This window comes from Thalia democratica, chromosome 3 (genome assembly GCF_965202585.1).
Source record: "Thalia democratica chromosome 3, ktThaDemo2.hap1.1, whole genome shotgun sequence".
NCBI classification, from domain to species: domain Eukaryota; kingdom Metazoa; phylum Chordata; class Thaliacea; order Salpida; family Salpidae; genus Thalia; species Thalia democratica.
In genome coordinates, this window is record NC_139167.1 from 71377772 (window position 1) to 71391540 (window position 13769).

General features: G+C 25.5%; 1 protein-coding gene across 1 annotated transcript in view; it reads right to left on the bottom strand.

Moving 5' to 3' along the window:
* Window positions 1-7271: 7271 nt before the first annotated feature.
* LOC145831412 (ribosomal protein S6 kinase alpha-5-like) overlaps window positions 7272-13769 on the bottom strand; it is a 29413-nt gene continuing 22915 nt past the window's right edge. The window contains exons 14-16 of the mRNA XM_082938667.1: window positions 12165-12473; window positions 9966-10116; window positions 7272-8763 (exon numbers count right to left, since the gene is read on the bottom strand). Of these exons, the coding sequence (XP_082794793.1) occupies window positions 8351-8763; window positions 9966-10116; window positions 12165-12473 (873 nt within the window). The 3' untranslated portion in view covers window positions 7272-8350. The remainder of the gene's footprint in view (window positions 8764-9965; window positions 10117-12164; window positions 12474-13769) is intronic.

Consider the following 13769-nt stretch of genomic DNA (forward strand, 5'->3'; position numbering starts at 1 on the left):
CCCTAACTAATGTCTTAAACTACAATTTATGCTATGAAAACGCTAAGAACAGGTTTCATACGCGTCAGGCTGAAGCAGTATTGAGAAGATGTCAGTTGAAATGATTGTAAGCTTTTACATGTCAGTTCAAGTGTTTGAAAACTTCTAACCTAATATGTAGTGTTGTTTCATTTAGTAATAAGCTAAACTGGGCGCTAACCAACAAAGGTCAGAGAAAATGTCAGTATAAAATTGCAAGTTTTTTCTTATTAACTCTATAAAAAGTAACTGATAGCAAAATTAAATATTTTAAAAATGGAATCTCTATGTAAAAAAATTCCTTACCCCTCAGCCATTAAAGTACACGATTTTGTTTTAAACTGAGAAATAAAAGTAGTACGTTAAACATAAAAATGACTTGTAAAATTTAATACGATTGTCACTTCCCTTGATTTTCTAAGTTAAACAAAAATACTCAATCTTCATAATAAATTTTGAAGGTTTACAAAAGACACTGGATTTCACTCTTACCAACTGGTGTATTACCAATTTCAATTATGTATACTATTTATTTTGTTATAGTACTAATGTATATACATATATATATATATGTATATAATATAGTGAATATACTCTACATTTATGAACATATTTTACATTTGTAATATAACATATTTACATTCTAGTTAAGTGTACTAATATTAAGGTTTTGAAGTAAAATTTAAAACAATTACATTTCTAAACTGTGATAGATTTAGGAGTATAAAGTTTTTGTTTTTAAATTAAAGAAGTGGCGAAAATCGGTAAAAGAGCTTATCAATTTTCATTGAATTAGCTGGTCGAATTTTTACGAAAAGTTCGTTTAGCTATCTTAGAATTAGAACAGCAGTAGTACAACAACATTTTTAGTTGTCGAGCTAGGTTTACCAATAAAATGTTTTTAAGGCTCGGTTTTTAAAATAAAGTTTTAGTGGGTCGCATAATCAAAAAAAAACCACTACAAAATCTAGAAAAGCCCTTTAAAAGTAAAATTTTAATGTTATAGTTATTTAAAAAACACTACTATTTACAAAAAGAAAATTAAAAACAAACATTAAAACGTTTGTCATTAAAAAGCTAGTTTTGACACGCACAAGTTCTGTTCAACATATAACACACGCCACAGACCAGTAATTTTTTAAACCACGTCTTAGGCCAGGGTTGTAGGTTGCCTATCTTTAGATTAAAACTTCTTTGCACGTTTTGAAAGTAATGTATTGTTGAAGGACTTAAAAAAAATTATTGATAACAATCTTTAAAATGTAATATTATCAAGTTAAGCATAATAGAAAAGAATGTTTTATCTGTGAACTATTTACTCAACAAACTCATATTGATTCTTTATCTTCTTAGTTTAAGTTTTATATAACTTGATTGTAGTATTTATATCTGTTTTTTGTTATTTAGTAGTAAAAAAAGTTATAATAAGCAAGGTTAAACTTTTTTAAACATTCGAAAGGCTTATGCTTATAAAAATATTCTATTGATCTACTAAAATGCAATTTACATAGCAAATAGTTCTTATTTTATTATGACAAACAATTTCAAAAAAACTTTTAAAAACCAAACTTTATCATAAAAAATTCAACTTTAGATCTATAATGTGAAAAGTATAATAATAATTGCTAGTTATACAATATTATTTTTAAAATTAGTTTATTGACCGACCAACAAAAGTAGTCAAAATTTTTTGTCCAAGGACCTGTGCACTTGACCTCTTGGTTGTCGAATCGTACAACTTATATAACTTTTAACGTTTTGTCCAGGACAAGAAATATTATTATTAAATATAAGTAAAAAATACAGCTGAATTTTTGAATCTCTGTAAAATTCTTCTTGAACATTTAAAACTTCATCTTTACAAAACAATATTTAGCTCTAATAGAAATCTTTTGTCATAAATTGATTCTTAATATATATTTGAATAAACAAAAACTCGTATAAATTTGAGTGCTGTGATGTTTTTGTTAGCTTAATAACCAAATTAAGTTTCATTATTCGGCCTCGATTATTCTAAGTAAAAAAAAAACGTGTTGATGTAACAAACGTAAGAATAAAAGATGAGGATAACACTACTTTTTAATTTTTTGTTCAAAAAGCTTCAGACTTAAGCGTTGTATTTAATAGTAATTTATTAATAGTTTGCATGCTGGATAAAAAAATACAAGTAAAAAAATGTAAAATTTTTTATTACAGTTAATCTATTTTAGAAATGCTTTTAGTGTTCTTATTTCATTATTAATATATTTGATAAAATGATGGGAAATTAAATCAACCTTAAAACTAAAATACTTTTCAAGTTACTTTAATTATTTTTAAAATATGTAACTTTCTTTATTAGTTTTTAATGTTGAACATATGTTTTAGAAATTTATTAATTAAATAAACTTTTAATTTTTTAATTGATTTCTTACTTACCAGACAACTCAATAATACAAAATGTAAAACAGTAAAATATAACGGACAACATGTTTTTTTTTAATTTGAGGATGCAAAAAAAAAAAAAACAGACCTAATTACACTTCTGAAAGTTTTCACAGCAAAGTTTACAAAAATAAACTACTAGTTTTGTTTTTAAAGTAAAAACTTATAGTTGATAGAAAAACATGTGTACCCGGATGGCATACAGAACTAATGACTTAAAAAAGACTTCTGAGCTGAATTTTGCAAGAACGAAACTTACTTATCGACTCACAAAAAGTACTATTAAAGTTATTTACATGTCAGTATATTAATAAGCTAGTTTTTCATTGAAAGCTTCTAGAAAACAACATAAAATTATAAAATAGAGCAAATAGTTGTTTTCGTAAATACAGAGAAGTTTACTTTAAAATTTTTATTAAGATTAAAGATAATTACTAAATTCTTGTTTACCAAAAAATTTGTATGTCTTAATTTTTTTTCGTTAAACAGATGTGTATGGAACTATTCAAAGTTAAAGATTTTTTATATAAATAAGTTTGATGCTTAGAAAGGTTAATAGAAAATTCTCTACGACTGTTTATTTTAAAGAAAAACTACTTTTATTATATGATAAAAACTAGTGTACCTATATAAATAGCGAAGCATATTATATTTTTGGAAATAAAGTTTAGTTGCATGTGATAGAGTAATTACTAAGAAATTATTTCTAAATTGTTCTACATAAGAAGTTTTACAATAATATTTTTGATTAATGAAATTTTTACAATTTTTAAGTTTTAACTAAAAAATTTGAAAACTTTATTTTTACATTTCTTTTAGTTGAAACTTAAAAATTGTTGCATAGAAATTAAAAACGCTTAAATAAGATGATAAACATTAAAATAGTAATTTAAGACAATTTCTTCTAAAATTGTCCTGGACAAGACGTTAAAAGGTATCCGTGGTGTGCGACTCGATAACCGGAAGGTTTTTCGTGTACCAGGTCCTAAGACCAAATACTTTGTGAGTCTTGTTTTGTCGTTTAATAAACAAATTTAAATTTAATATTTGTTAAAGCAAACTCGTTATTAAATTGTTTGTTGTTAAACTTCCTATTATATTAATCATCTTTCTAACTAAATGTTTATATAGTTTATTCTTTTAAAAGTTTAATTAGTAAGCCTTGTTTCGGTCAAAGACCTCGTCGATACTTATAAAAAAACTAGAAAAATATAAGAACATTATTATATTTAATAATTAGTTTTAAAACAAAAAATCATTTCATTTTCGTTTTAGACTTAAAAAGTATAAAATATAAAATTAAAATTAAGTTTTTTATAATTTTTTACTAAATGTACTAGTAATTTATACAAGTGTCCTGGACAAGACGTTAAATGGTAACTAATAAGGTGTGTGACTTGATAACCAGAATGTTTTTTCGTGCACCAGGCCCTAGGACCAAATATTTTGAGTGTCTTATTTGTCGTCCAGTAAAAAAAAAAAAAGTTAATTATATTTTTTACTTTTGTTTTTAAAAATTAAAAGAATTAGATAACAAAACTGTATTTGGGTAAATTTTAAAGATTTACTTAATTCAATTAGTTTTTTGATTTATCAGATCTTTGTCTGTATGCCAAGTATAAATACAAGTACAAATTTACACATTACGTTAACATTTTTTAATAAGATGTTCCTGTGTTTTATAAAACAAGACTTACAATTTGAATCATATTTTTTTATAAAGATACTATAAGATATTAAAGATATATTTAATGTATCAAGATAAAAACTTACTCATTATTAAATTAATACAAGTAAGGTTTAATATGTTCATAAAAAAAATCTTTTGAAATTAGAAGCTTAAAACCAGTTAAATAAGTTTTGTTTTACAAAAAAAAACTCAAATACATCTTGACAAACTTGTATTTATAATAAAATTCTATAACTAAAAATTAGTTTTATTAATTTTCTTTGGATCCATATACGTACTCTTCAGTACAAAAACATCTATTAAAGTTTAGTTTTGACTGATAACCGAATCAAGGTCACTATGTCTGTTTAATAAGTCTAAATAGGACGAAACTAATATGCAGTTTGTTGCATGAGTTATTGTTGGTGGTCGAAAGGTGCACTGAAATTCTTATTGCTTTTCATCATTAGTTCTACTATATTACTACTTGTTATATTTGTTTGTGACGACCAGTACAACCGTTGTTTAAACACTTTATTAAAAATGTTGTTTTATTATTTTTAAAGAACATATAATTAGAAAACTGTGATGTTTGATAATTTAGTCAAAATAGCACACAATTGCAAATACAAAAGCAATACGCCTTGAGTTCAACATACTAGTCAGAAATTTTAGGTACTAGATAATAAGAATAAATACTAGAAGAAGTTAAGTACAATTAATTGCTTTCGAAATTTTAAATATTAATGAGGTCAGTAATAAGCTTTTTAGTATCTCAAAATATTGAGGCTTATTTAAAATAAAAATATTCAAATACCTAAATGAAAAGGCAGACCTCTAATAAGTGTAACAGTATGATTTTTTTTGTTTGTAAGTATCTCTGATACATAAGGTTAATGTAAATTTTAATTTCGCAGAATAAAAAGTTAGATAAGTTGATATAAACAATCACATTACTACTTTTTGATATGCCTAAAAACATGTTTTAAAGTGTTCTGTTAATCTATATTTATACGAATTTATGCTACTTTAAACTATTCTACATATATGTAACTCTTTAGATACTAGTTTTTATACTATCAAGCAATAAGTTTAGAATGTTTAAGTACATGTACTTCTGTTTTCAATTAAAACTGTCAGCTTTAATGAATGCAATACATTAAAATTTTACGTATTTCTTTAAAAATATATAGTTTTAGTTTTTTAAATTTGCCACAAACCATAACTAAAAATTTTGTTTTTCATTTTACACCTCAGAATGTGCAGTGTACATTTCAATTTTTATTTGTGTGCCATGTATTGCGTGTTAACGGGCCGCAAGTCATACCTTCATGAGCCGCATCCCATTCAAAACAAAAACTTGCGGGTCGCACTTTTACTTTTCATGAACTGCAGCTTTCGACTTTGAATTAAAGTAACAATACTTATATTATTTTGGTGGATATGTTACAGTTTTGATTTTTAGTTTTAACGTGTGTCGGGGTTATGTTGGAAGAGTTTAAACTTTTTTATTGAAAACAACTTGTTAAAAAACAGCAAATAACGTGAGGTTAACAATTAAAAAAAAAGTAATTTTTAGTGCAGCAAAACTGAACCTTTCAAATTTTGTTCAAAACGTGTAAAATTTTAATACAGTTCCTTTTAAGTTGAAAAAAATATTACAAGTTAAACGTTTTTAATAAAAAATATATAAGTTTGAGTTTTAAGTTATATCCCTAGTTTTAAATACATTCAAAATGCAACACTTTTCATCTGAAATATGTAATATTTCATAATTATGTCCTTAGACTAGCATATATTTATAAAGACTCTTAGTGGATGTATCAATATTTTGCGTAATAAAGTTTATGGGTTTTTTTATTATATAACATAGCTAATATCTATGGTATGTTATTTTTTGCAGTATTTGTTTTACTTCAACATTTTTATTAAAAAAGCTGTTTTTTAATCAGCTAAAAACACTACAATACCTTTTATGTTTTTGCTCTTTTGTGTACTTTCTTAAAAAGTTAAGGTTTTTTGCTTTGGTCATCCCTTTGACAACACAACTAGACAAAATAACATAAACGACACTAAGACAAGCAATGTACAAAAAATTAATATAATGCTCATAACCGAACTCGACATAGAAATTGCTTGCACTTACTAAACTGTTAACTTCCAAAGTATTTGAACAGTTGTATCGTTTATGATTAGTTTGTTGTACTTATTTCAGGCAAATGAAAAGTATATTGGATGGATATGTTTCAAAGAAAACGGGTCGAATATGCACGAAAGGAAATTTTTGCACGAAGGGACATTTTTGCACGAGAGTAAAAACTAAATATACAAAAAATATATTAAAAAAGAAGAAAAAATACCGACCGAGGGTTATCCATAGTTTAGAAATATTTGTAATATTTCTGTTATAATCTCATTGTTGACTGAGCAAAAAATTGTTTTTTGAACAAGTTCGTAAATTAACAAACTTGTATATCTTAAATACTATTAGTTTTTAAAACAGTTAGTCAAAACTCTTTTTCTATCTAAATAAAATAGGTAGTAGAAGTGTATTGAATGTTAACACAAAAAACTTGAGTAAATAAATGGCTACATTTGCTCTAGTTCACTTCTCATTAATCTAAACACTTGTGTGATTTATGAAGGTATAAACAGTATTATTTCTATCTCATTAGTATAATTATTAAAGTTTAAATGACAAGTTAAAAAAACATTCTTCAAGTCAAAATGTTATGCATTACACAAAAAATACTAATCGAATTTCTTTTAAATAAAATAACCAAACAAAAACAGATTTTTTAAATGCTTTAAGATCAAAAAAATTTATTTGGAAGTATTTTCACACAGATAAAAACGTACATAAAATATTTCAGTAAAAAAATACTACAGAGAATAAATTCATAATTAAACAGTGACAAATAAACACAAGAAAACTATAGTATGTACAGTTACAAACATTTCAAAAACACTAAAATATCAATTCTAATGTAACAATAAAAAAATAATAATTATCAAAGCTTCTAGATAAAACAAGTACAAAACATTTTAATAAAAAATAAAAATTAACCAACTAAAACTGCTTTACCTTTTTAATGTTAATATTACGCTAAATAAAAACAAATAGCTAGATTTCATAAACTTTATATAAATATCTGGGCACTTATTGTTTTCAGTTTGGAAATACGAGTGCAAAAAATAAAACGTATTCAGATGCTGAAAAATTCAAATAAAAAAGGCAATAACAATCTGATGCAAATTATTAGTTGAAAGAATAATAAGTTCAGATTTGAAGGTAATATGTGATTTAATACTATATCAAAAAAATTAATTAGAAAAAAAATGATTAGTCAGTAAAAAAAAACAACTAATCAATGTACCATTGAAAACACTGTAATATTTTTAAAACACTTTAAAAGGTTTTTAGCATAGTAAATTACACTCAAACAGTCGTAAATTTTTAGTACAGTTTAATTGAAATGATGTTGAAACTCATTTACAGTTTCAATAAATAATTTGATGTATTTTACGGGATTTCTCAAAAACAGGTATTTTTACGCTTGTTACTAAATTGGAAATAGTAAGATTATCACATATTGAGTTAAAAAAACTACTACTTAGAATATTAATGACAGTTAATATCAAATAAAATACTTCTTCTTGTTAAAAGTGTGTAGGAAGTAGAAGGAAGTAAAACTGATCTAATTATAAAAATAATACAAAAAGTCTTACAAACCACTTACTAAATGCCAAAATTGTTTTATATATAAAAAAATTTAAAACACATTTTTTGTTAAGAATTTAATACTTTAAAGTTTTGTTTCCTTCTTTCATTTGTAAGTACTAAACTGCACCGCACGACCATCAACAATAATCATGTGAAATTCTGCAAATTGGTTTCGACCTTATAAGAACACAATAGGCAGACACAGTAAAATAAATGTTGCTTTTATTAATAAAAGGATTTTTTTTTCAAAAAAAAAAAGGTTTCTTTGTCACGAAGATTCGTTGTGTCAGTCAAAAACCAAATCTGCAAAGTTTTGCAAGTATTGTTTGACTGAAATAACCACTAATTGTGTCTTCCTGATGAGTTCCGGTGAGGACAAATCCAGTGACGCAGAACGTAACATGGATTAATCGTCAAGCGGTGCAATCCTTTTCTTACCTGTGCTTAAAACTATTTCTTATTTGAAACAAATTCAACCATTAGCAATATTATTGTCAGTTTAAATTTGTCATTTCTTATTTTGCTTTCGCAATTTCGTCATCTAATTTCGCCTTTTTAGCTTTTATGATGTCACAGCCATCGCCGCTGGAGCTCGTCGAAGCGGAGCAAGCAGTGACGTCATCCCTGCTACTCCCTGACGACGACCCTGTTGCGTCACCATCACCACATAGCAACTTCCGCTTGTTTCCGTGACGACGCTTGGCCAGCTTGGCGTCGCCAACCGACGCCAGCTTGAACTGTGACGTCATAATTGTTTTGTACGCGTTCAACGTGGCGTTGAAGTGGCGACACCAGGTGGTTACGTTCTTGTTGCTAAGGTGGTTACCATGAATACTGTCGTGGTTGCCATGGAAGTTCTGTTGTATCCAGGGGTGGTTGATGACCTGGTGCATTTTCAACCGGTGGCGAGGGTTTACCACTAGGAGGCCTGGAAAAATTTAATGAAAAAAATCTTAAAAACTAGTATAAAGTGAGCTTATAATATTTGAAAAAGTAAATAACAAATTTTTTATCAAAATCAATAAAAAAAATTCTGAGGTTGCAATCACTGTATGATGATTTTTTCGTAGTGAAAACTTTAAAGTAAGTTATAAAAAAAACATATATACTTTTTTAATATATAACATGCACTTTGATCTGCACAGCTTTTGAAAATTTTGATAATTTTTTTATTTGATCAACAACGCTTGTTAAATTGAACAATGTTATTTAAAGTTTTTACTGATTAAATTTAAAAGTAGCTACATAAACATAAAAGTTTATTCAGTACTGATTTCAAGTTATAGTAGACAAAATAGCTGAAAATTAAAGTACTTGGTAGGTTGTTGATCTTAAAAACACTTTATCTAAGTTAAATATGTATAGTCTTTTATAAGTTTACTAATTTACTATATTTGTTAATTTTTTACAAAATGTCTACAAAAGTTATAACCGGAATTCTAGTGTTGTAACAAAAAAAAATGCATACTTTGTATTGATAATCAGATTTTACCTAAAAGGATTCTTTAAATTGAAAGAATTTATGGAATGAAAACAAAATATATATTCCAGTAGAGTCGTCAATAGCTAATTAAAATAATGCTTAAAATAGCATACAATTCAGAAACTTTTAATTTAGTTGGTATCAGTAAAGTACCTTCTAATGAATAAAAAAGAAAATAAAAAAATCTGCATTATCTAATCTTTATATACACTTACCAAAAACATTAAAAATATTGATCTGGCATTTAAGTATTGAAACTCTAGACGAAACTATAAACTTAAATGTCAAGTTACACCTAAAATGCAATAATAATTATTGTAAGTTTATAAAAGGAGTTTAATTCAAAATAAAGTACTTAAAGTTTAAGATGAGATTAAAATTAAAGTAAAAATTAGTGTTCAAGTTTGAAAAAACTAAACTTCAAAATGAAATTTTATAAAACTTGCACAATTCTAATAAATTGGACTTGATCAATTAAGTATTTATTGAGTAACTTAATTGATAAACATTAAATAAAAACTCTTAAAATACATATATTGAAAAATAAAATTTTTTTTTTTGAAAGATTAAGAAACAGTTATAAAACAAAACGAAAATAAATCTCTAAAATAATATTTCAGACATATGTTGTATAAAAACCCACAAACCTTTAACGAGATGCTTGGCTTGTTGAGAAACATTTTTCCAATTGTTCGATTTGAAGCAGAAATCGCTTGTTTTTATTCTTTTTATTATTTCTCCCGCATTTAGACTTTTCCCGTTTCTAACGAATGGTACCTCCCCAGATAGTAAGGCGTACTGAAAAAGTTGATTTTTTTTTGAAAATGGTTTAAATTTTTGATGTGTAACAAAACTAAACATTTTTTTTAGCTCAACTACTTTCAGTAATATGTTTTGCTTTGAAATTTTATAGCAGATTTTAATGAGTATGTTAAAAAGTGCGGAGTTTTTTTAAGCTAAATTTATTTATTTGATTAAAAGTTTTATTAATTTAATGTTTATTTATATTTATACTTTATTTTCATTACTCTACGTATCATAAACTAAACCTGTTTCAAGTGAGAGTTATTAAAAAAATCAAATATATTTTAATGGAAAAAATATAATTAAAACTACAATAAAAAATCGTCTTGATTAAACAGATCTAATCATCATTGAAGCAAAGAGTATTTGGAACTATGTGATATGTAAAAAATCGTCTAATAATCTATGTCTTTCAAAACTGTAAATTAGGAGAAACAATCCATTCAAAACACCGTAAAATTTGTAAATACATTTGCTAACGTCAACGGCAATTATTTCGAGTTTTACAGCGTAAATTTTCACGTTTTTTATTGAAGTGCATGTTAAAATAAATTTTACAATCTTAATGATACATCAACGTGCTAAAATATTCATAGAACATAAAAAATATTACAATAAAACACTTAAAATTAAGTAACTCGTCAGTTTATACGTATTTTATTTAATACTTTTGCCAAAACAATTTTTTAATGCTTTGTTAACGTGATATAATTTACGTACAGAACATAAAAGGTACGTAGAATGTATTTTCGTAGTTAACAACAATTGGATGCCCCGAAGCTATTGTTTGCAGAATAATTTGTTACTTGGTAAGATACAGTATGCATTTGTACTTTGAAAATTGTATATCGATTCAATATTATGTTTAATTCAAAGCTGTTGTACACTTTTGAATCTTAATGTTTCTAGAGCTATAGGAAAATAAAAATGCTAAATAAATTTACAATAAATACACAGACTATAAAAAAAACTGTTTTCAAACAGTTAATAATAAATTTTTAACATAGAAATTCAGCAAAACTGTTACTTAAAATCTTTGTAACTATAAATATGTGTTTAAAACAATAATATTTGAATATGAATGGCAACTAAAAGCTAAAAAGGCACAGTTACAGTACCATGTAATGTACTTATGAAGGAAATGTAAATGTTATTACGTGGTTGCTGAATGTACTTGTGCTATAATAAAACAAATCATTAAAATTATACTGAGCTCAAAAAACTTAAATACATTTAAGATAAAACCTATTAGTCTAATTTTGATTGGCTTTTAGATATTGAAAATTAAATGGGGCATAAGATTTGTTCAATTACATAAATAACTACTATAAAATAAAATTGAAAGTAATGTAGCTATAAAAATGCACTAAACGATAAGTAAAACAGTGTTAAATAATTTGTTTACTTTTTTTTACCTTTAAAGTTTGTAGTATTGCCTCTTAGTATACAGTCAATTTAATCATTTTCAATAATTTCTCTGGTCATTTTTTAATTCAAAATTACTATACAAAAATCAGCGATTGTGAAATTTGTACAAATTATATAAATTCTGTATTTAGAATAAACATTTAGCTTTAAAGTTTTTTAAGCGAACTCTAAATACACTAAATTGTGAGTCAAATTTCAGTTTTAAAACGCTAGTTTTGCCTGTTTCAATATAAAGTAAAATTGTTTACAAGCTGATTGAAAATAGTAGTGCAGTTTAAGTTTAAAATTTTGTTGTACAACTGAAAGTCTTAAATAGCTAATAAAAATACCAAATTAACAAAATAAAACATAAAAAAATTAAAACATCATAAAGCTAGTTACATTTCAATAAATGAATCGACTGTAATAGTTGAATTAAGTGAAACAAGAAATTTCAAGTAATCTATGGCATTACGATTATTGCATCAAAAACAACGAGTGTTCCAATAAGATAATAAAGAATCATAAACTCCTTCTAAATAGCTACTTCTCAGCTGACTTTAAAATAGATATAGTTACCTCATAAATTATATTAATAAAACAATTGAATTTATCAAGTAAAGTACGAAACTAACCATAATGACCCCGATACTCCACAGGTCGCAATTTTCATCGTAACCCACGACACTCAAACTTTCGTGGGGTCCCTCCGCCCCAACCTCGCCCCTGTGGTCCAGCACCGAGTTCTCCAGGACTTCGGGGGCGGCGTAGTGGAGGGTGAACAGGGGCGTCGCCATTGGCAACGACTTGGACGTGGGTTTTCCCCTCGAGAAGCCGAAATCGACTATTTTGAGGTGGAGTCCCTCCTCCAAGGAAGTTTGTTTTGATTTGGGGAATTTTTGCTGTCTGGGGCTTGTTTGGATCGGGTTGACGAAGATGATGTTCTGAAAATAAATTTTATCTTTATATTTAAGATAAAAATAAAATAATGTATACTTTAGCTAACTTAACTTTCTATTTTACAAAAATGAACAAAAAAGAAAACTTATTTAAAGCTATTGAAGATATGATAAAACATAGCTAACGAATTTTTTTTATATAGAGTTGAGTATGATTGATCGTATTTAAAACAAAATTTGTTGTAAAAACTGAAAACTTCAGTCTGTTTAGTGGCAAGCCACAAAAATAGTTTTGGGTTTCTTAATTCTTTTGTTATAAATTTAGACAATGAGATATGTTAATGAAAAGTGATTTATGTTCTGCAGTAAGTTTAAAATTTTATTTTACAATATTTGTTATGTACTCACAATTCGGTCTGCACCTTATGCACAGTGTACACTTTTAGGTTTTTCATCAACTCTAACTTAGTATATCAAAAACAAAATATATGTTTAATTAATAACAAATTAAAATTTAATTAAAATTAGTTTTTTTTTCAGTTATGTGAATTTTATTTGTTTTCAAAGTTATTGATACTATTTTAATGATTCATTACTTAAAAAAATTAGAAAACTTCATTTTCAAAAGTCGTTTTCAATAGTATTATTTTCTTATAATTTTTTAATATAAAACGTATTTTATAGTCTTTTGCTTTTCAGATCATAGTTATTTTGCCGAACTTTAGCAAATATCTGTTTTTAATTTAAAAAACACATTCTATAAGTTTAGTGACTTGAGAAAGAAATCTTTAAATGTTGCTTTATTCTTAAAATATCAAAATGTCTTATTATAAACAAACTAAACTAGATTGATATCAAGTTTAAAAACTAAAATATAGCATAATAAACTTTTCAAGTGATAAAAAACATAAACATTTTAACTTTAAATAGAACTTAAGTGTACAACTTTTCAAAGAAGTTATAAATTTTAACAATTTTTCTTAAAAATAATCATAAAAAACTAAACCATAAAAAAACCTTTTACATATATTTTAGATATTATCATATAATTTCTAAAAACAATAAACAAAAATTTATAACTTTAATTTAATATAAATAATTAGATTATATTCAATATAATACAACTATACTCTTACAAATAACTTAAAAATATAATTACATCATATAAGCAATAACACTGTAAAAAAGAACAAATGCTAAGAAAAATAGAAGTATGAAATACTTTTATTCGTTTATAAACAATTTTTTAAGACATTAAGTATGATATTAAAAAATACTTTCACAAATAGGGTTTAATGTAAAAAAAAAACTAAAACAAGAATGTATTTAGTTTAAACAATA